Source organism: Dendropsophus ebraccatus, chromosome 13 (assembly GCF_027789765.1).
Source record: "Dendropsophus ebraccatus isolate aDenEbr1 chromosome 13, aDenEbr1.pat, whole genome shotgun sequence".
Taxonomy (NCBI): Eukaryota; Metazoa; Chordata; class Amphibia; order Anura; family Hylidae; genus Dendropsophus; species Dendropsophus ebraccatus.
This window is the reverse complement of record NC_091466.1, coordinates 62,991,649-63,012,794: the sequence shown is the minus strand read 5'-3', so window position 1 is coordinate 63,012,794 and position 21,146 is coordinate 62,991,649. Positions and strand designations below refer to the sequence as shown.

The window sequence follows — 21,146 nt, the reverse complement described above, 5'->3', positions numbered from 1 at the left end:
GGGTCAGGGCGTGCAGCGATGTGGTGGCTGCAGGCTGCGCCAGGCTGTCTGGCAGGAGAGGGGGGTTTGTGAGGTCCGCCGGTGTCAGTAGGGGCATGGGGGATCCCACCTGAAGCGAGTCCCGCCGCGCGGTCTCACTCGCGCCTCCGGTGCGGCGGCCATCTTGGGAGCCATGAGGGAAGTCTTTGCCGGCGGCGCCATCTTGCCGGGCGGCAGGCTGTGAAGACGGAACTTGCGGGGGTGGAGAGCGGGTCCCCCACACATCCCGGGAGAGTGTCGCCGGCATCGGGGAGTCAGGCCGCAGTCCTGGAGGTGAGTGGAGCTCTGGAGGGAGGGCAGCCATGGATGCAGCGGCTGCGGCGGGTACTGTGGCGGCGGATGCCGGCGTCTGCAGGACGGCGTTCGGGGGTCTGGAACGGGTAAAGTACGCCTCAATGTCCGTCTGGGGTGAGGAGGGATGAATGGGGGGCTTCCCCTTTGTCTTCCTGGCCGTTTTCCCCATAAATGAAGCCTGCAATCGGTGCTGTGGGCTAACTTCGGACCGGAGCTCAGGGAACCAGCGTCCTCACACCACCATAGCTAGCCACGCCCCCGCCCATAGTTTATATTTCTATAATCGTGATGATCTAAAGAATAAATAATACATTTATGATGGTATTTTTACCAAATGGTGAACAACATATATGTAAAATGCAAAAAAAAAAAAAAAGAGAAAATCTCATTTTTTTTCTCTTTATACCACCTCCAACAAATAAAATAAATGTAAATCAACAAGTTATATGAACGTATTAAATATGCTGTTTGTCCCACCAAAAAACAAGCCCTCGTATGGCCATGTCATTTGAGCACTAAGCTCAAATTGCTTTGGTTGCTAAGAAGTTAAAGGGGTTTTATGTGTATATGACCACTTCACATTACCACTACTCCTTTCATTGTCTTTAGGAGCAGAATAATTCTTTGTGGGGGACCCAGTGGTCAAACCGCCCACAATTAGACACATGCCTTGGTTTGTGGATAAGGGATCATTGTTTCTAGTGGTCAAACGGTTCTGATATTTGACATACACGTACAATGCATTAGTGATGAGTGAATAGTGGAATATTCGATATTCGTACGAATATCTCCCGAATATTCGATCAAATATTCAATCCCATTAAAGTCTATGGGAACAAGTATTCGATTATTGAAAAACGACCACTTGGAGGTAAAAACCGGAAGCTAGGGGATTTGAACGCTTATTGAATATTCAGCGAACTATTCGATAATATTCGATAGATCGAATACCTTATATTCGATCGAATATCTATTCCATCGAACAGTTTTCGCTCATCACTACAATGCATCAATTGTCAGACCAGGGGCTATAGGGCAGGCTCAGGATCTGTGCATGCTCTATGCTTGCCAGGTACCAGCTCTTTACTGTAGCTGAGACCAGCAGCAAGGATCAGAGCATATGACCCCTTAGATGCCACGGTCAGTTGTGACCTCTGCATCTAGGCGGTAAATTTCCTCTTTATCAGATAAAATATAAATTTTATTGGAATTTATAATTGCATTTATAAAAATATAAAACTTTTTAGATCTTCACTTTTCCAAATTGCCTTGATATGCCTCATTCGTGTTTATGACTAGCTGGGCTCCATGCCATGTCTGCACCCACACAGTGCCTCCTCCCATACCCAGGTTACATATACATAATATAGTCTCCTGTCTTCCTTCCCTATGTGGTGTCACAGGTCTGAAATGACTTGGGTGTCATCGCTGACACAAGGAAGATGGGACTGAGTAAAACAATTACGATGGGAGGGATTACTGAGGGATTGAGTAACATGACGTTCAGGTAAAAGACATCAGGACTTTCAGAGATACTTACTGTTACTGAGATTCCTGACCTGGATGGGACGTGAACTACTCTAGGATGAATACAATATCTCCTTCAACATTTTACAAGGTAAACAGCCCTTATTCTTCATTCTGGTCACCTATGACATAACAAACAAATACATTTAATTCCCTTTAATTTTTGGTTCAAATACAACTGACTATATATATATATATATATATATATATATATATATAATATACACACACATATATATATATATATATATATATATATATATATATATATATATATATATAATGACGGAGATTTATCAAACTGGTGTAAAGTAGAGCTGGCTCAGTTGCCCCTAGCAACCAATCAGATTTCACTTTTCATCCCTCACACGTTCTTTAAAAAAATGAAAGGTGGGATCTGATTGGTTGCTAGGGGCAACTGAGCCAGTTTCACTTTACACCATGTTTGATAAATCTCCCCCAATGTATATATATGACTATATACAGAATATATGAATAATATAATGAGTTAAAAATAAAATACATACGGTATACAGCAGGGGTAGGGAACCTTGGCTCTCCAGCTGTTGCAAAACTACAACTCCCATCATGCCTGGACAGCCAAAGCTTTAGCTTTGGCTGTCCAGGCATGATGGGAGTTGTAGTTTTGCAACAGCTGGAGAGCCAAGGTTTCTTACCTCTTGTATACAGTGAATATGTAGATGAGATACATATCTAATATTGTACTGTACTTGTTATAACTTGTCACAACATAAGATGGTACATGATAACCTAGTGAGAAGGCAGTGTGTAGACTACGAGCCTCTACATAGCTATCACTATAGTCCTAAAGTGAATTCATGACCTAGATTATGGATTAGATACAGATACTGAAACATGTTCTTTTTTTTTTCTAATCTGTTTCTATTCACTTGTAATGGAGAGTTTTCTAGGCATGCTCTGTGACTTGTGCAGTGAGGAGGAAGATGGGAGCTATGATCATCACCTGTTGTGAACAGTCTGATCCCATCTTATCTATATGTTGATATCAACATTCACTGTAATCCTGTCTACGATGTTAATGAGGCGACTGCTGTAAAGTGATCTTTACAGTACAAGAAATGTCAGCTTGTTATTAGGCTTAGTGGCCAGCAGTAGAATTGAAAGATTTTACAATTATTTTATAATATAGGTGTAAAAATGGAAAAAAAAAACACCACTAGCAATTCTTAAAAAATATGTCAACATGAAAATTGAATTTAAACAATAGGTTTCCATATATCTTATCAATAGCTACTGTTGGCAAACCACATGTTTGGCCAACAGGTAGCAACACCTTCTCGACCAAGCATGCATGTGTTATCAACAAGAGTAGCCACTTCCAGACACCTCTTATAGCGGTTTAGTTTTTTGGAGAACATAAGCATGATGCACAGGTTAGGTTAGCCATAAAGAGTTACTAGTATGAGCATACCGACATTATTATACTTGGTATGCCCCAGAGCTTCTTTTACTGCAAATTACTGACGAGCAATTGGGGTCAGGGGGGCCCAGTGTATTGCAGGAGCTGGCCACTGGGCCCCCTGATGTGGTGGGCCCCATAGCAACCTCTATGTCTGCAACGGTGGTAGTTATGCCCCTGGTTAGAATAGCTCAATCCATAGTGACCAGGTGATCACCATGGTGACTTAATTCTAAGAAATGGCTGTCCCCTTTAACATATGTACGTTTTAAAGTGTCGTTATCATTATAATTTTCCAAACCTAAATCAGCAGTGGATGTGATATAAAGCATTCTGCAATTTACATTAATTATATTTTTTTTTAGTTATTATGGAGAACACAGCACTTCCTGTGTTTTACTTTTACAAAAAGACTAAACACAGGAAGTCCCATGTTTCCCAGGTCATCTGCACTCACGGAGAAGGCAGTCATGTGATTAATGGACACATTGAGCTGTGACTCTGTACTGGCAGGGACTTCATGTGTTTAGTCTCTTTTTTTCAACCAGCACAAGACTAAAAAGCTTCAGGAGACTGAACCTGGACACATGTAAGTATAGCTTTTATATAGCTGCCTTCAGGAGACTGGACCTGGATACAGGTAAGTATAGCTTTGTTTTACAGCAAGATAACAAAAAAATAATGAATGTAAATGCGAACCTTCTTTGTATCACATCTGCTGATTTAGTTTTTGAAAGTTATAACAACAACAGGGACACTTAAAATTTTCATATAATGTACCATTTAGTGGTTTTATTTCACATGATTCTGTTATTGTTGCCAATAGAATCTATATATAAGTGTAACTATCTTCACCCTATGTAATTAGAAGGTTTTCCCAATAGAGTGAGAGTCACTGCCAACAGATGTGTAATCATAGGGTGTAAATGTGTAAAGATATGGGTCCTACCTAGTAGAGCCCCCTAGTTGGCTGTAAATGCAAGGCATAAAAAGAGCTTAGCTGCAAAGCAATGATCACACAAGCTCTCAGCCTCATGGACCATGCAGTCACAGATCTGAGATGACCCTGTGCAATGTGTCCTGTATTCATGCTATGGAGTATTGGAAATATGTATGAATCAGGCCTCAATAATTGGTAATATGTGGACTAATATGGGTTTGGCAGATGTAACATTCAGTTTCGTGCCAAACCCAATGTTAACAAAGCCCTAATCATACATGTCCATGCTCCCTCAGGGTCCTCGTACTCTGGTGCTGTCGTCTTCTCCGGTGAAGAACCACTCACTGACTAGGATGGGACAGCCTGTGATTGGTTGAGCAGGCTGTTTATTTTGTCTCTAGAAAGACAGCTTGCTCAGCCAATCACAGGTCGTGGTGCTGTCCTGTGCCAGTCAGCCTGTTTGTTTCAATAGTGAAAGCCCACTCAGCCAATCACAGGCTCACTGGGACAGGATAGCACCGCAGCCTGTGATTGGCTTAACGGGCTGTCACTCTAGAGACAAGAATAACTGCCTGCTCAACCAATAACAGGCCTGGAGCTGTTCCGTCCCAGTCAGCCTGTGATTGGCTGAGTGCGCCTTCACCGGAGAATACCATGGAATGGGACCGGAGAGCCATATAAATATATCAGTGAGAACAACTTTTTTTTTGGTTTGTTTTTTGAGACGTGCGGACGCTCTTCCTGAACCTGTCCGGACTTAGCAAAAAATTTAGTTTGGTAGCGAACCGAACTTTTTGCAAAGTTCAGAACAAATATGGGTTCGGAGGGCTCGGCTGCTCGGCTCTAGTGGGTGGCCAATAACCCAACATCCTCATACATATGAACATTTTATATGGCTGAAAGTTCATGTTTCCTCTATAAGGGAGAGGTAGGCCACATCCTGACAGCTCTGGCTGTGGCTTATCTTCCCCAGGACAATAGGGTCAGGCAGTAAAAACCCATTTCATCTGACCCTTCTCTTTATCAAAATCATCTATCAAGAGAGAATCAGGGGGCTCCTATATACACTCTAAACAGTCAGCCAAATTAACTGAAGTCTTAAGGTCCCAAAACACCTTAGACTATAGTCTGACAAACCCACCACTCATCAGTCTAAGATGTTTGGGGCTCTCCTGACAGATGATGATGATCATGGAAAATCACCGCCCGACCCCTTTGTTTCAGGAGAGATAAGCCGCTTACTTCAGCTTACCCCTCCCTGTGGCAAATGTTCCTGTGTATGAGAAGTGGGGGTGGCGAGCAGGGGAGATATCTGACAATTGCTTGGCTGTCAGTTATAGGTAGATAATAAAAGAAATATATGCTTACCTCCCTCGCTCCCCAGCTGACGCTGGGTTTATGTGGCTGATTGGCTCAGGGATGTGACATCTAGTGATGAGCGAACATGTTCGTATGTGTACGAACATGGCCCTAATCTGTTCGATGATCAGAATGGTTATTATGATCATTTTCGAACATACGAACGTTTATCTTGCGATTTACGCAACTGCGCAAGTTTCCTCCTACCAATTTGAACGAGCCAATGAACATGCAAGGAAGGAAGGGCACATCAGGTAATGTAGTAGCCATGTTCACTACTGACATTACTGTGATTTGCTGTAAGATTAGCAGCATTACGTACGTTACGTACATGCTATAAAAACGCAATGCTGAGGCGAATTTTCTCACAGTCTTTCCTGATTCTTGTGCCGTTCAGTAGGGAGTGTGAAACAAACAGGGACAGCATCTGCATTTAGTTAGGCAGCAATATTCACAGTGGGGAGGGAGAGCTGACCGAGTAGGGCTTAGAACATTGTCAGTGTAAGGAGGGAGAGCTGACCGAGTAGGGCTTAGAACATTGTCAGTGTAAGGAGGGAGAGCTGACCAAGTAGGGCTTAGAACATTGTCAGTGTAGGGAGGGAGAGCTAACCGAGTAGGGCTTAGAACGTTGTGAAATTGTCAGTGTAGGAAGGGTGACAGAATCCAGTGTTTTAGAACTATAAGGATTCATTTCTTAACCCTGTAGTGACCAGGCGTCCATCCTGTCCATTATCTTCACAATGTATTTGAGTTCTCCAAAGCCAAAAAGGAGGCTCGCTGGGCTCTTGACTTGCTGAGCTGACTGCACACTGCGGCCTAGTGTGATTACATGTGTGCATGTCATTGCGTATACGCTATACGCTAATACGCTAATGCTACGCACCTCGTAATTGATACGCTGTTGTGTATTTTATGCTTTGCATCTGATAATCTGTATACACCGAAACATACAACTCTACTGTGCGGTCGTTATTTGTTTGTGAATATTTGGTGAACACAAACTGAACCGATCACGATCATTTTTTTTTTGTGTGTGTGTGTTCGGGAACTGAAACGAACATTGGAATGTTAACTCATCACTAGTGACATTATAGGTTTGCTCGGAGGTGGTGCCTCTATGGCCACTAATTGGCTAAGTGAACTTTTGACCCCACATCTTCACGCCAGGAAACTGGAGCTATGTGACCTCAGCATTGGCTATTATTCTTCTCCCTGGGAACCATATGAAAGAATAACTTTGCCCCTTTAACCCCTTAACGACCAATGACTTATCTCATACGTCATGGCGCCGTTAGGGGGGTTTAGAGAGGGGCCACGCTGCGACCCCCCTCTGAAACGCCACGATCCTGGCTGCTTTCTGCAGACCGGGACCGCTGCTATTAGCAAGCGCGGACGATTGCTGTGCCCGCTAATAAGGGCATTTAAATGCAGCTGTCAGACATGACAGCTGCATTTAAATGCCCTATGGTGCCTATCTGTGGTGGTCTAGTGGGGGGATCCCCCCTCCGCGATGCGATCGTGGAGGGGGGATCCCTTCTCCTGACTCGTCTGGGCCTCAGCATCAGAATGACGCTGATCCCGGCTCTGTATTCCCTGTGTCTGGTCTGCAGCAGACCAGAGTAATAGAGTACCGATCTTATGGATCAGTGCTCTATTACAGTGCTTTTCAATTCCAGTCCTCAGGCCCAACAGGTCACGTTTTGAGGATATCCCACACAAAGAACTGGTGTGATAATACCTGTGAGTATAGTTATATCACCTGTGAAATACTAAGGAAATCTTCAAAACATGACCTGTTGGTGAGGCCTGAGGACTACTCTATTATATACACAGCATTGATCTCAATGGGAGATCAGTGCTGTGTATATAGAAGTCCCCCTGGGGGCTTCTAATTAATGTGAAGGTTTTTGCCAAAGTGCAAAATTGTACATTTTTGATTGCATCAAATTTGGGAAAATTGTGATAAAAAGTGATAAAAAAAAGTTGCATATACCCAAACAAGGTACTTATAAAAACAACAGATCATGGCGCAAAAAATGACACAGCCCTATAGACCAAAGGATAAAAGCGCCATAAGCCTGGGAATAGAGCAAAATAAGGAACATTTCGTCTCTTTTTAAAGATTTAAATTTTTTAAAAGCCATGAAATAAAATAAAAGTTATCGTTACATACCCCCCACAAATTAAATAAATTTGCGTTTTAATTAAATTTTTACCACACATACATTTTTTCTGGTTTCGCAGCATATTTTATGCAACAACTAAGTCTGTCATTGCAAAGTACAATTAGTGAGGCGAAAAATAAGGGCCCATGTGGGTCTGTAGGTGAAAAAATATGCGCGCTATGGCCTTTTAAACAAAAGGGGGAAAAAACGAAAGTGCAAAAATGAAAATTGGCCCGGTCGTCAAGGGGTTAAGCCTCATTTCACACCTCATCTAACTTCCGCAGTATTCCATTGAGCTAGATCCATATTGCACAGTATGTTTTTTTTTTTCTCCATTGGATAGTATGTATGATGGATGCCACTAATTGGTATATGACGTAGGTATACATCAGAGCTTTACATATAGTCACATGACCATAGGTGTAATAACTGCTGCAAAGATCAATGGGCCTAATACTACAACTGGGCATTATGGCTCGTTCCCACTGAGCAAAGGCAGCTGAATTTCTGCGCTGAATCAGCGCTGAAATTTCAGCCGTTAAAATAGGTGCAGAGCTAATTTCCATTGTGTTGAATGGAAATTCTGCTCTGCAGTTCACACAGTGGAATTTCCGCACTGAACTAATCCGCTTTCCGCCAGAAGAATGAACATGTTCATTCTTCCGCTAGCGGAAGCCTATACAAATCAATGGGGCTCTGATTTTCTGTTTCAGTGCGGAATACAAGTGTAATACAAGCGGAAATTACTCGCTGAATCCGCGCGGAAATGGGGAAAAGGGGGGAGGGAGGAGGATTCTAGTATATGTTCTGGTATAGTCTAGTTTACTCACCAAATACTCGCTGAATTTCAGCGCTGAATGCATGCGGATTCCTCGAGTATTCCACGCTGAATTTGTCAAGAGCTGAACACTTTCCTAGCAGAATACGCAGGGATTCTGCTTACATTCTGCTTATATTCTGCTCGGAATTCAGCGTCAGTTGATTTCAGGCGGAAATATTTCCTTGCGTAATCCGCTCCTTTTGCTCTGTGTGAACGTAGCCTTACATTGATCTCCATTGTGAATGAAGCTTTTACAAGGGATTACAGTTTGCTATAGGACGGGCTCATCCTAACTTTTATTCTGTTCGTCGTCACAGGGGAGATTTATCAAACATGGTGTAAAGTGAAACTGGCTCAGTTGCCCCTAGCAACCAATCAGATTCCACCTTTCATTCCTCACAGATTCTTTGGAAAATGAAAGGTGGAATCTGGTTGGTTGCTAGGGGCAACTGAACCAGTTTCACTTTAAACCATCTTAGATCTCCCTCCCCCCATGATGATGTGTGTTTTTCTTACACATATATATATATATATATATATATATATATACATATACATGTGACATCATCCATTCCTCCCTTCCCGTATCATAGACTCATAAAGGAACATGATGAACTGCCATAATGTTGTTATTTTCTGCCCATAATTATAGCGTGCATTCATCATTAATGTTTTACAAGACCAGACCCACTGCGTGAGTCACAAACCTGTATCTCTGGTCATGGTCACAGCGCATAGGGTGAGATGACTCTGCATATGTGGGGATGGGATGGATTTCTGATCTGTACCTATTGAATTGATGAGGCTGCATAGGGATAGGGTAGATTTCTGCTGAATAAAAATGCGGAAGGCGGCTGCGTCTGGTGCACTATATTATTGTGTAATAGGTCATTAGGAATCTTGCTCACAATTACTAAATATTAGGGATCACACTGAAGGAATACATGACAGTTTGTCAGGTCTTTAGGCAATATACACACAGTACGGTTCCCGTGACATGTCCGCCGTTGCAGGAGCTGCACTGCTCAGCCAATCACTGATCACAGCAGTGCCCCGCCCCTCACAGTGATTGGACAGATTATCACTGCAACCAGTGTGGTGGTGAGCAGTAGCTGCAGGGGAACAGGGGTAGATGAGTATCACTGGTGAAAAAAATAGTTATTAAATCAACTGGTACCAGAAATTTATATGAAATAACACCACTTCCTATGGGACATGCAGCAGCTGATAAGTACTGGAAGGCTTGAGTTTTTTAAACAGAAGGGCAGATATTGTAATAAAGGCAATGATCAGCTGACAAGTAAACCACTGTTTGCTCATCGGCTGAATGTTGTCTTTTAAAATGATTAAAAATCATCAGCTTCCGGCTGTATAATAGATGATGCGCAGCCAACAGCCGATTAAAAGGTGTACTTTGTCATTGGTATGTAGAAAATAATAAAAATGTTATGCTTACCTCTCCACACTCCCCTGTTATATCTCTGACCACAGCTGCCAATGACAGCAACAGATGAATTCCTTTTGGCAATAGCAGCCCGCTCAGCCAATTACTGGCTGCGGTGCTGTCCCGTCTCAGTCAGTGATTGGCTGAGTGGGCTGTCACTGCGGAGATGGGTTTGTCGGCAGTCACTGCTGACCCAACCGAAGGACGACAGGGGGAGCTTAAAAAGGTAAGTATAACATCTGTATTATTTTCTATACACCGATGCCGGAGTACCCCTTTAAAGCAAAAGCAGCCCTGCCCGCATGATTATCAAGCAATTTAATAAGCTCAGTAAATGCTACACCAATGCGGGTCGGGCCTGCTAAGTTAACAAATCTGTATAATTTTCTGATATTGTTCTTTTTTCCTCTGGAGTATCCCTTTAAGGAGTAATCATACCACCTTAGACATTATGACGGCCACCTAATATGTGATATGGCCATAGGGCGGCATCCAACTTCTTTAGCCACCGGTAATCAAAAGTCAATCGATTGGACTTGAGCAATTCTAGTTAGAATTAGATCATGACCATGTTAGGTTGCATTCATATGTTCCGTAAAGTTGTCTGCGCTCACGGATCCGTGCGCACGGACAATCTTACAGCCCATTGTTTTTTATTGGGCTATTCAGACGTTTCGTGATTTCACGGATCCATGATCCGTGCCGTTATAAAATAGGACATGTCATTACTCGGAACGGATGCACGCAAAGGATTCCCCATAGAAATCAATAAGATCCTTGTTTTTCACAGATGTAAATTTAAAATGCTTTAAAACAAACAGTTAAAAAAAAACGGACACAGATGCAAAACGGACTGTTTTGCACAGATCACGGAGGTAGCTAGCAGACCACAATCACGGACCAGGAAAAAACACTGAACGTGTAAATGCAGCCTAAGAGATTTTACATTGCAGTTGTCTGACACATTCATCATATTAAAGCAGGGGTGGGGAACCTTGGCCCTCCAGCTGTTGCAAGACGACAACTCCCATCATGCCTGGACAGCCAAAGCTTTAGCTTTGGCTGTCCAGGCATGATGGGAGTTGTCGTCTTGCAACAGCTGGAGGGCCAAGGTTCCCTCCCCCTGTATTAGAATGAACGATTCTTTCCTTTTACAGTAGCTTAGACAAAGCTGGGTGAGTACTCCTCCATTGTGATTGCCGCCTATATAGAGAAGAACAGCAGCACCCCAGGCAAGAAACAGCAATATAATACTGCGGTTACTGTTAATTACTTGTCATAATGACAGCAAAATATTTAACATTGAGCGCAGGTGCTAACAATAGGTACTGAATTATAAGGTATTTAAGGTAACAATGAGTATTTCCCAATATTGTCTTGTATTTGTCATTGCTTCACCAAGTGCAATAATCACTGGTGTCATATGGCTGGTTATATACTGTATATAGTTATAGAATATATTATGATTTGTTATATTTTTCATGTGACCACATTCACCGTACGCAGGAATTAAAGAGGTACTCCATAGAAATTCTTTATTTTTTTTTGTAATCAACTGGTGTTATATAGATTTGTGAATTACTTATATTCAAAAATCTCAAATCTTCCAGTACTTACCAACTGCTGTATGTCCTGCAGGAAGTGGTGTATTTTTTCCAGTCTCACACAGTGCTCTCTGCTGCCACCTCTGTCCATGTCAGGAACTGTCCAAAGCAGTAGAAAATCCTCATAGAAAACCTCTCCTGCTCTGGACAGTTCCTGACGTGGACAGAAGTGGCAGCAGAGAGCGGCTGGAAATAATACACCACTTCCTGCAGGACATACAGCAGCTGATAAATACAGGAAGGTTTCAGATTTTAAATAGAAGTCATTTAAAAATCTACATAACTTTCTGACACCAGTTGATTTTTTTTCCCCCCTTCGGAGTACCCCTTTAAAGGAAAGTGTTGTTCTACCTTGTATAACATGCAGTTTGTTAATGGTACAGGAATTATATATATATTCTTCCTTCTGTTATATATTCAGTTACCTGATTTGACTCATTATTTACAGGAGGAGGCATCAAACTATGAATTAACTGTGAGGGTCATAAAAGCTCAGAACATCCATGGGGGAGATGTCGGTGAGTGATTTCCTGTTATTGTAGAAGTCTCACACTATTTTTATTAGTCATGTATCTATTCATTTTATGCAACCTGTGTGCAAGTTAATAAGATGGGGGGAGGGGGCGTCAGCAATGAGGTCTTCTGTCACGCTTCAAACTAAACGTCCGTCACGCCCAGTGAATCATGTATTCTATGGAAACAGATCATAGGGGGAGATTTATCAAACGTGGAGTAAAGTGAGACTGGCTCAGTTGCCCCTAGCAACCAATCAGATTTCACCTTTCATTTTCCAAAGAGTCTGTGAGGAATGAAAGGTGGAATCTGATTGGTTGCTAGGGGCAACTGAGCCAGTTTCACTTTACACCATAGTGTTACAGTAGGGGTTTTGTTCATTGTATTGGGTGTTGTCAATAATAATAGGAGGATGTAAGGGAGAATATGTGTAAGGAAGAATTAAAGAGGATCCCAACCTACCAGACACCAAACAAAACAATACACGAGTATAGTTTTTCAAATATTCATACATACTTAAAGTGAATCTGTCAACTGCAATTCACGGTCGAGGCTAGATATCTGTGAGGGCAAGGAGACACATGGTACCTTTCCTATATCCGTCTGTGCTTCCATAATCTAGAAAAAAAACAGCTTTGATTCTGTGGTGCAAAGTGTCAAAGAGGCGTTCCCAAGCTCCTGCAGTGCTTCCGGCTGGAACGCCTCCTCCGTGCTTCTCCTCCCAACCCTTTCCCTGCTTTCAGTGCGGAGTTCTGCTTTCCAATCTGCTAAAGAGCAGGTCCCAGCTTCCTGCTGTCAATTAAGCATGGACAGGGATGGGAAGGGGAGCGAGGAGACATTACAGCCCACTGTCGTTAAAATTTTTATTGCAGAAATCAATAGTACAGGCAATTTTAAGACACTTCGTAATTGGTTTTATTAGCCGAAAAATGATTTTTTATCATGAAAAAGCAATTTGAAGCTCTCCCCCCCTGTCTTTATAGTTTTCCTATAAAGGGAGAAAGGAAAGGCAGCAAAACTGGACAACAAAGAGTTAATTTACAGCTACATGACTAGGCTCTCTCCTCTGCAGTCACCACTGACCTCTCTGACCTCTGAATAGCACTGTGAATAGCTCCCCCCCCTGCTGTGTTATCCTTTGTTCTCAGCTCTCAGCTGCCCGCTAATCTCCCTCCTCCCCCCTCCCCTCTTCATAGACCAGACAGATCCGACTGATGAAAAAAACAGTCGAGATTTCCTGATTCTGAGAAGTGGATGACAGAAAGGAGAGGAGGGGGGGGACCTGGGAAAAGGCTTTTTACATGCAGATAATGGCATATTTGCCTAATAAACAGTGACTCTTTAAAGGAGAAGACCCTTAAAATTGAAAGACAAACAGGCAGGGTGCAGGAAAATAATAAACAAAGTAAACTTACGCATCCCTGCGCCTCCGTAGTGCTGCTCCCGGGTTCCTGTTGACGGTCTCCGGATGTCAGTTTCTGCTGCTATCCGGGTATGTCACATATCCGTCTCTTCTATCTGCAATGGCACGGTCTGGCTGAGCAATTGCTCACTCAGCCAGCCAATGACAGGGACAGTGTTCCTCCCCAGTCACTCAGCAGGCAATTGATCACCCATGTACGTGATGGAACAGCTGCAGGTGGATGGCAACTATCAAGGAGGCCCAGGAGCGCTGCTGCAGGGCAGAAGGATAGGTACGTTTACTTTCTCGCACCTCTTTATTCTCCTCCTTTTTTTTAATTTTCATCGGACTTCTCCTTTAAGGGCTTGGGGACACCTCTTTGACAAAAGTATTTTTCTACATTCTGGAAGCACAGACACACAGAGGAAAGGTACCATGTGTCTCCTTATCCTAACAGTGTCATCAGTTTCTAGCATGAATTGATGCTGACCCACTGACTTTAAAGAGGACCCATGGCCCGTTCAAGGGGTGGCTAGTAAACCCTGTAGCATCCTATAACTCATACACCAAATATAAGTAGGTGTCACCATCACAATATGTATATAAACACAACATTTTTCTCACGTTACTCTATAACAATGTCTTACTTAGGGTGCCTTCACACCTACCGGATCCACAGCGGATCTCACTTCTGCGGATTCGAAGCGAGAACCGTTGCGGATCCCGTACCATTCACCCCTATGATAGCACATATTCGCAGCGGGATTAACATCCCGCTGTGAATATGTGCTTTAAACCCCTCGCTGTCCGCAGCCCCGCCGCCGCATTAGCCCATCCTCGGCCGCATCCCCCATCTCCGGCCGCATCCCCCCCATCCCATGCCGCATCCAGCAGCCCGCATCCCCGGCCGCATCCTGCAGCCCGCCGCCGAGAGCATAAAGAACCTGCTCGGCAGCGCATCCTGCAGCCGCGCCGCCGAGCAGGTACTTTATGCTCTCGTCGGCGGGCTGCAGGATGCGGCCGGGGATAGGGAATGCGGGCTGCTGGATGCGGCGGGGGATGGGGGGGGATGCGGCCGGGGATGGGGATGCAGTGGCAGGGTGCGGGCAGCGAGGGGTTAAAGCACATATTCACAGCGGGATGTTAATCCCGCTGCGAATATGTTCTATCATAGAGGTGAATGGTACCGGATCAGCAGCGGTTCTCGCTTCGAATCCACAGAAGTGAGATCCGCTGTGGATCCGGTAGGTGTGAAGGGACCCTTAATAAGCTTTTTGATGAGACATGAATATTATAGTCACTTGGGTTTGATGTCTTTCATATTATAGGACCTCATCAGAACCCATCCATCACTTACTTTTAATAATTATTATGTAAATTAAGTAGGCTATAAGTGTGGACTGTGAAATACCGAGACACCTAACTGCTTATGAGCAACCTCGAACTGAGAACTTGCCTTGGAAGGAATCTGTCAGCCACAATTCACATTCTAAAGTGCTGACACCAATGACTGCTGGTAGAACAAGAAGTTGTGTTTACAAATCTAATGGTGTGTTTACACAGGGAGAGTTATCTGACAGATTTTTGAAGCCAAAGCCAGGAATGAATTTAAGAAGAGGGAAATCTCAGTCTTTCCTTTAAGACAAACATAGACTGTTTGTAGTCCATTCCTGGCTTTGGCTTTCAAAATCAGTCTCTTTGTAATCGCACCATTACATGTGCGCACAATTTGTAGTACACAGTACACAAGATTCAGAAACAGGGCTTGGCTTCCAGTTGACTGTCTAGGAGGGGGAAAAGGAGTGATTCCAGCCCTCAGCACTTCAGGGCCTTGTGAACACCTCTAAGACACTTTGCCCTAGAGTATACAAACATTTATTACATTCTGGAAGCACAGATTGATAAATAAAAGGTAAAATGTGTCTCCTTGCCCGTGCCCTGTAGCGCTGCCCCCAGTTCCAGCTGACAGCCACCAGTTCTTTCAGTGGCAATGTCACGTACTTGGCTGAGCGATTAACTGTTCAGCCAATCAGTGACTTGTGCAGAACACCTCTCCAGTCACTGATTGGCTGAGCGGGCAGTTGCTCTGCTAAGCCGTGACGTTGCAGCTGTCATTATCAAAGGGATTCAACATGTCTAAAGTCAATAATCAGCAAATATTGTGCATGTCGACTGATCGTTACCTTTTACACCAACCAATTATCAGCTGGTAATCGGCCAAGTACGGCCGATAATTGATTGTTATAATAGGGGCCTAAGATGTTTCTTATTTTCTATGCAAAAACAGGATGACATATATATATATATATATATATATATATATATATATGGCTGGAGTATCCCTTTAAGATTCCTACAATGGTCCAATTTTTCATACCCAGTTCTTGATACCACAAGGAGACAAGTTTTTCATACTTCCTCAATTCTGCCTAGATTTTTTTATTTTTAATGCCTTAAAGGGGTACTCCGGCGGGGGGGGGCTATTTTGGGATCTGCCTGGGGAGGAGGTGGCTGAGGGAAACGACGTCCACTCACCTCCCCGGTTCCAGCGGCGGGTCCCGTATCGTGGCGCTCCAGTCCCTGGTGCCCGGCCGCTTCCTGGTGACGTGACGTCTCAAGTCCGCGATACGGGACTTGCCGCTGGAATCGGGGAGGTGAGTAGACGTCATTTCCCTTAGCCACCTCCTCCCCGGCCAGATCCCAAAATAGCCCCCCCCCCCCCCCCCCGCTGGAGTACCCCTTCAATTCCTTTCTTTCTGCCTTAAAGAGGTACTCCGGAGACCCAAGAATTTTTTTTTTGTGCTAATACATTGCTTTGCTAAAGTCATATTACTTTGTAAGTTATTTAAAAATTTTTTTATAGTTTTTAGTGTAGATATATACTTCCGTATAGTGGCAGCAGTAAGGGGCGACATGGCAGTTTTCCAGATGCCCTGCTCTGCTCTAATGCTGCAGAACACCATCCGCACTAGGTCTATCTGACTGTAGGTTTTATGTGACGATTGTACATGGATGTCCATGTTATTTTTACTCATATGGATGTTCACTTGTACACAGTGACCAAACCGGACTGCTACGTATGCTTATGGCTCCCAACATCGCTGGCAGATAAAAAGAGAACCAAGACCATATGGAACAATCCGAACCCTGTTTGGGATGAAATCTTTCACTTCCGACTCCACAGCCAGGTTAAGGTAAGAAGCGAGCAGCTCCGAAATAAGATCTGTTTGGGTACATAAGTAAAGGAGCAATCCTATGGTTGACAGCAGAGCCAGGCTGTATACACTGCAGTGAGTCTGCAATAATAGCTTTACCCTTACTTCCTGTGTTCTGTCTTAGTTTATCTGTGACTGAGCCTAACAACAGGTAATGAACTGCAGATTCAGTGAAAGCGGCTAAAACCTTACATATTGCAAAATATAATGGAGTAAATTGGAAGTAATGCTCACAGATATGATTGAAGTTGTTTATGACCATGTAAGTCTAGCAGCTATTTACTCTACTGCCATACAAAAGGTGTCAGCCTAGCCTAAGGTCTGTTAGTACCCACAATATAAAGGAATGTTAGTAGTCTAAAAAAATCCATATATGATTTGAAGGGATTATTGCACTAGGTGTCTCCCTTCCACTGAATCCGCAGATCATTACCTGTTGTTAGGCTCAGTCACAGAGAAACTAAGACAGAACACAGGAAGTAGGGGTAAAGCTATCATTGCAGGCTCACTGCAGTGTACACAGCGCGAGAATTAGCTGATCAGTGGCAGACATTGCCAAGTGCTGAGCCATGCGGAGGGGATAACTTGATTTTAGGAGAACCCCTTTAAGGTTTGGCCTTAATGATAGGCAAAGTCTATGGCATGGGTCTCCAAACTGTGGCCCCCCAGCTGTTGCAATACTACATTTCCCATCATGCGTGGACAGACAAATCCAAAGCTTTAGCTGTCCAGGCATGATGGAAATTGTGGTTTTGCAACAGCTGGAGAGCCGCAGTTTGGAGACCCATGGTCTACGGTGCCAGTCTGTGTCTACTGCCTCTTGAGATACAAATATGGTAATAACAAATAAGATGTCTCAATAAATAAATAATCTATGTGTATAATCTGAGTGGTTAATCAAAAATATGTTGGTGGCCAAGAGTTCTTCCTCTTCTTTATTGGAATAAGAGACAAGATTGGGGCCATTAACCCCTTATTCCCAAGACCAATGAAGATCTTCTACATATAAATATTAGTTAGTCATGGGGAAACCTTTATAAGGTTATACTATCATATGACCTCATTTATAACAGCCATTTATTATACATTAATGCCCAGAATAAGAGTCCGGAATATTCCCTTGTACCCACAGAACATCCTGGATTTGTCTATTCATGATGAGGATGTAGGGACGTCGGACGACCATCTGTTCACTGTGAGCTATGATGTGGGAAATGTTCCACTCAATGAGAAGGTGGTGGAAAACTTCAGTCTAGATAAAGAGGTAACTGTAATGGTGTAAAGCTCTCATATTGTTATATGCTGAAATACTAGTAGACGCCAAATACTCCCCACATAGAGGGATTCACTTATTTACAGTATAAACGCTGTAATCCACCTTGGTACCAAGGAAGATCAGTAACATATGTTTGACCTTGGGAGAACATTGAATAATGTGATATCACAGACCCATTAAGGCAGGGGTGGGGAACCTTTTCCATGTCCAGGGCCGGTCGGGCATTAATAAAATCATCCAAGGGCCGCATACTGTGCGCGGCAGTTAGTAGCGTGGGTTTGCAGCACCTGGGGCAAGGCAAAGTATTGTTCCCCTAATGCCCCTGCTATTATAGTTAACCCCCAGTGATGCCCCTTATAGTTTAGTTATCCCCCAAGTCATCCCCCCCCAGTGATGTCCCTGGTAGCCTAGTTACCCCCCCCCCCCCAGTGATATCCCTGGTAGCCTAGTTAACCCCCCCAGTCATGTCCCTTGTAGCCTAGTAACCCCCCCCCCCCCAGTCATGTCCCTGGTAGCCTAGTTAACCCCCCCCCCCCCCCAGTCATGTCCCTGGTAGCCTAGTTAACCCCCAGTCCCAGATAAAAAAAATAAACATCCCACTCACCTTTCCTCCGCTCCCACGCTGCCCAGGTTCTCTTCTCTCCCCTCTAGCCCGTACCCGTCTTCTCCTGCAGGCGGCTCGCAATGATATGATGTCATCATTCGCGGCCCGCAGGGGAAGGAAGATGTGCACCGCTCCTGCCCCACCAGAGTGGTGCACATCACAGGGGAGCTGCGGGCCGCATCGGGAGGTCTCAGGGGCCGTATGCGTCCCGCGGGCCGGAGATTCCCCACCGCTGCGTTAAGGCTATGTGCACACGATGTGAGAGACCGGATGTTCCGTACTTAAGTATCGGCCGGATAATCTTTCCAGCTGCAGTGTTCTATGTGTATACGCTCCGGGTGGGATCCCATAGAAGAACAGGCTGTGTATCACACCGCACAAAATACGTAGTGTGAACATAGCCTAAAGGGGTATTTCTATGTTTGATGACGTATCCATATAATATTGCCAAACCTTCTATTAGCTCCCCCCATCCAACTTCAGCTGACAAGGTTAGGAGGGCTTATTCCCCAATATTCCTATATTGGTCATGGTAGGTGCTCAAGCGGAAAGTTTCTTCAACTCACAGTCCAAGTCAGAAATAAAAGAAAAGAGGTGAAGGAACGTTATTTATTTATTTAAATATTTTAAGTATTTATTGTAAGATTTATTTATTTTATTATTTATTTTAAGATTTATTTATTTTATTTTAAGATTATATTTATCTATTTTAAGATTTATTTTAAGATTTTATTTATTTGTTTGTTTATTTTTACACAGAAAACAACTACTTAATATTCTCAACCAGACTAGGAATAATAGAATGCAGCCATATAAATGCCATTTTGGGCATAAAAGTTGATATTGATATTATGAAGTAATATGATATTTTCTACATCACAGACAGACCATGTCAATTGTTGAACTGATATTAAAGTAGTGTGATTTAATTCTAATTACAAAGATAGTAAGAATATATGTTTAATAGTTTCAGACGGAGCTTCAGGTGGAGTTAAATCTGGTAGTAATGTGAGTATTAAAACAACATAAAAAATTGTATTTAGAAACCATAAAAATCTTTTTTTCTTTTTTTTTTTTTTTAATCTTATTTTTTTTTTTTTAATTTATTTCCAGCCCAGAAACACAGAAAAAAGTCACTACTAATGGAGTCCTGGTGGTAAGTAGTAAATAATATGTGAATTATGCATTAAGCTAACGTACACTGGGGTGGCGATCAATAGAGTTTGAGGCTATATTCAGACACTGTCTTCTTTTCAGCCATATGTTTGGACAGCTGTCTTTTTCAGGCAAAAATACGGCTGTATTTTCACCTCAAAATGATGGCCCTAAAAATAAAACTGGAAACAAACATTGTGAGAACATAATAGCCTAAAAGTAGAGAAAAAATGATTATCCAGTGAAAATCGTTTTTCTTTCAAATCAACTGGTGTCAAAAAGTTATACAGATTTGTAATTTGCTTCTATTTAAAATTTCAAGTCTTTCCATTTATCAGCTGCTGTATGTCCTGCGGGAAGTGAAGTTTTCTTTTCAGTCTGACACTGTGCTTTCTGCTGGCACCTCTGTCCATGTCAGGAACTGTCCAGAGCAGGAGAGGTTTTCTATGGGGATTTGCTGCTGCTTTGGACAGTTCCTGACATGGACAGAGGTGGCAGCAGAGAGCACTGTGTCAGACTGGAAATAATACACCACCTCCTGCAGGACATACAGCAGCTCATAAGTAATGGAAGACTTCAGATTTTTAAACAGAAGTAAATTACAAATCTATATAGCTTTCTGACACCAGCTGATTTGAAAGAAAAATATTTTTGCCGGACAACCCCTTTAACATCTCAACGTGTGGCACATCTTTAAAATGGCCTAAAATAAAATACCTATTGCCTTCCTAGTGAACTATAGGTAAATTTTCAGGGGTAGGGAGGCTGTTATGATGGCTATGAGTACATCCTGATCTCTTCTCTCTGTTGAGTGATTACAGGATCTTTAAAATTAGCCAGTATTCTTCTAGTAACACAGTTTACACATTGCCTATAGACAAAAAGATTTATGGTATAACAATAATAAGGTATAATAAGGTAAAAAATATTCTATGATACAAATGAAGCAACTGATATATTTTTTTCTCCTAACATTTTATAAGATGAGAATGATAGTGAACATTTCTTTCAGTGTCCTGAGATGGTGACTCTACAAGTGGAGGTCCCGAAAAAAAGGAAAGAACCCTTTAAAAGTAAGAAAGGACTTATTTTTTTAAAGTGGGAACTGCGGCGAAAATCTTTTAAATCTTAAAAATTTAAAATCTCCAGTCTTCCCATACTTATCAGCTGCTGGAGGTCCTGCAGGAAGCGGTGTATTCTTTCCAGTCTAAAACAGTGCTCTCTGCTCTCACCTCTGTCCATGTCAGGAACTGTCCAGAGCAGGAGAGGTTTTCTCTGTGGATTTGCTGCTGCTCTGTACAGTTCCTGACAAGGACAAAGGTGGCAGCAGAGAGCACTTTGTTAGACT

At 43.0% G+C, this 21,146-nt stretch overlaps 1 protein-coding gene across 1 annotated transcript in view; it reads left to right on the top strand.

Moving 5' to 3' along the window:
• Positions 1-1,801: 1,801 nt before the first annotated feature.
• LOC138771026 (cytosolic phospholipase A2 delta-like) overlaps positions 1,802-21,146 on the top strand; it is a 30,710-nt gene continuing 11,365 nt past the window's right edge. The window contains exons 1-7 of the mRNA XM_069950444.1: positions 1,802-1,951; positions 12,082-12,151; positions 16,606-16,742; positions 17,896-18,027; positions 19,611-19,651; positions 19,757-19,799; positions 20,811-20,871. Of these exons, the coding sequence (XP_069806545.1) occupies positions 1,919-1,951; positions 12,082-12,151; positions 16,606-16,742; positions 17,896-18,027; positions 19,611-19,651; positions 19,757-19,799; positions 20,811-20,871 (517 nt within the window). The 5' untranslated portion in view covers positions 1,802-1,918. The remainder of the gene's footprint in view (positions 1,952-12,081; positions 12,152-16,605; positions 16,743-17,895; positions 18,028-19,610; positions 19,652-19,756; positions 19,800-20,810; positions 20,872-21,146) is intronic.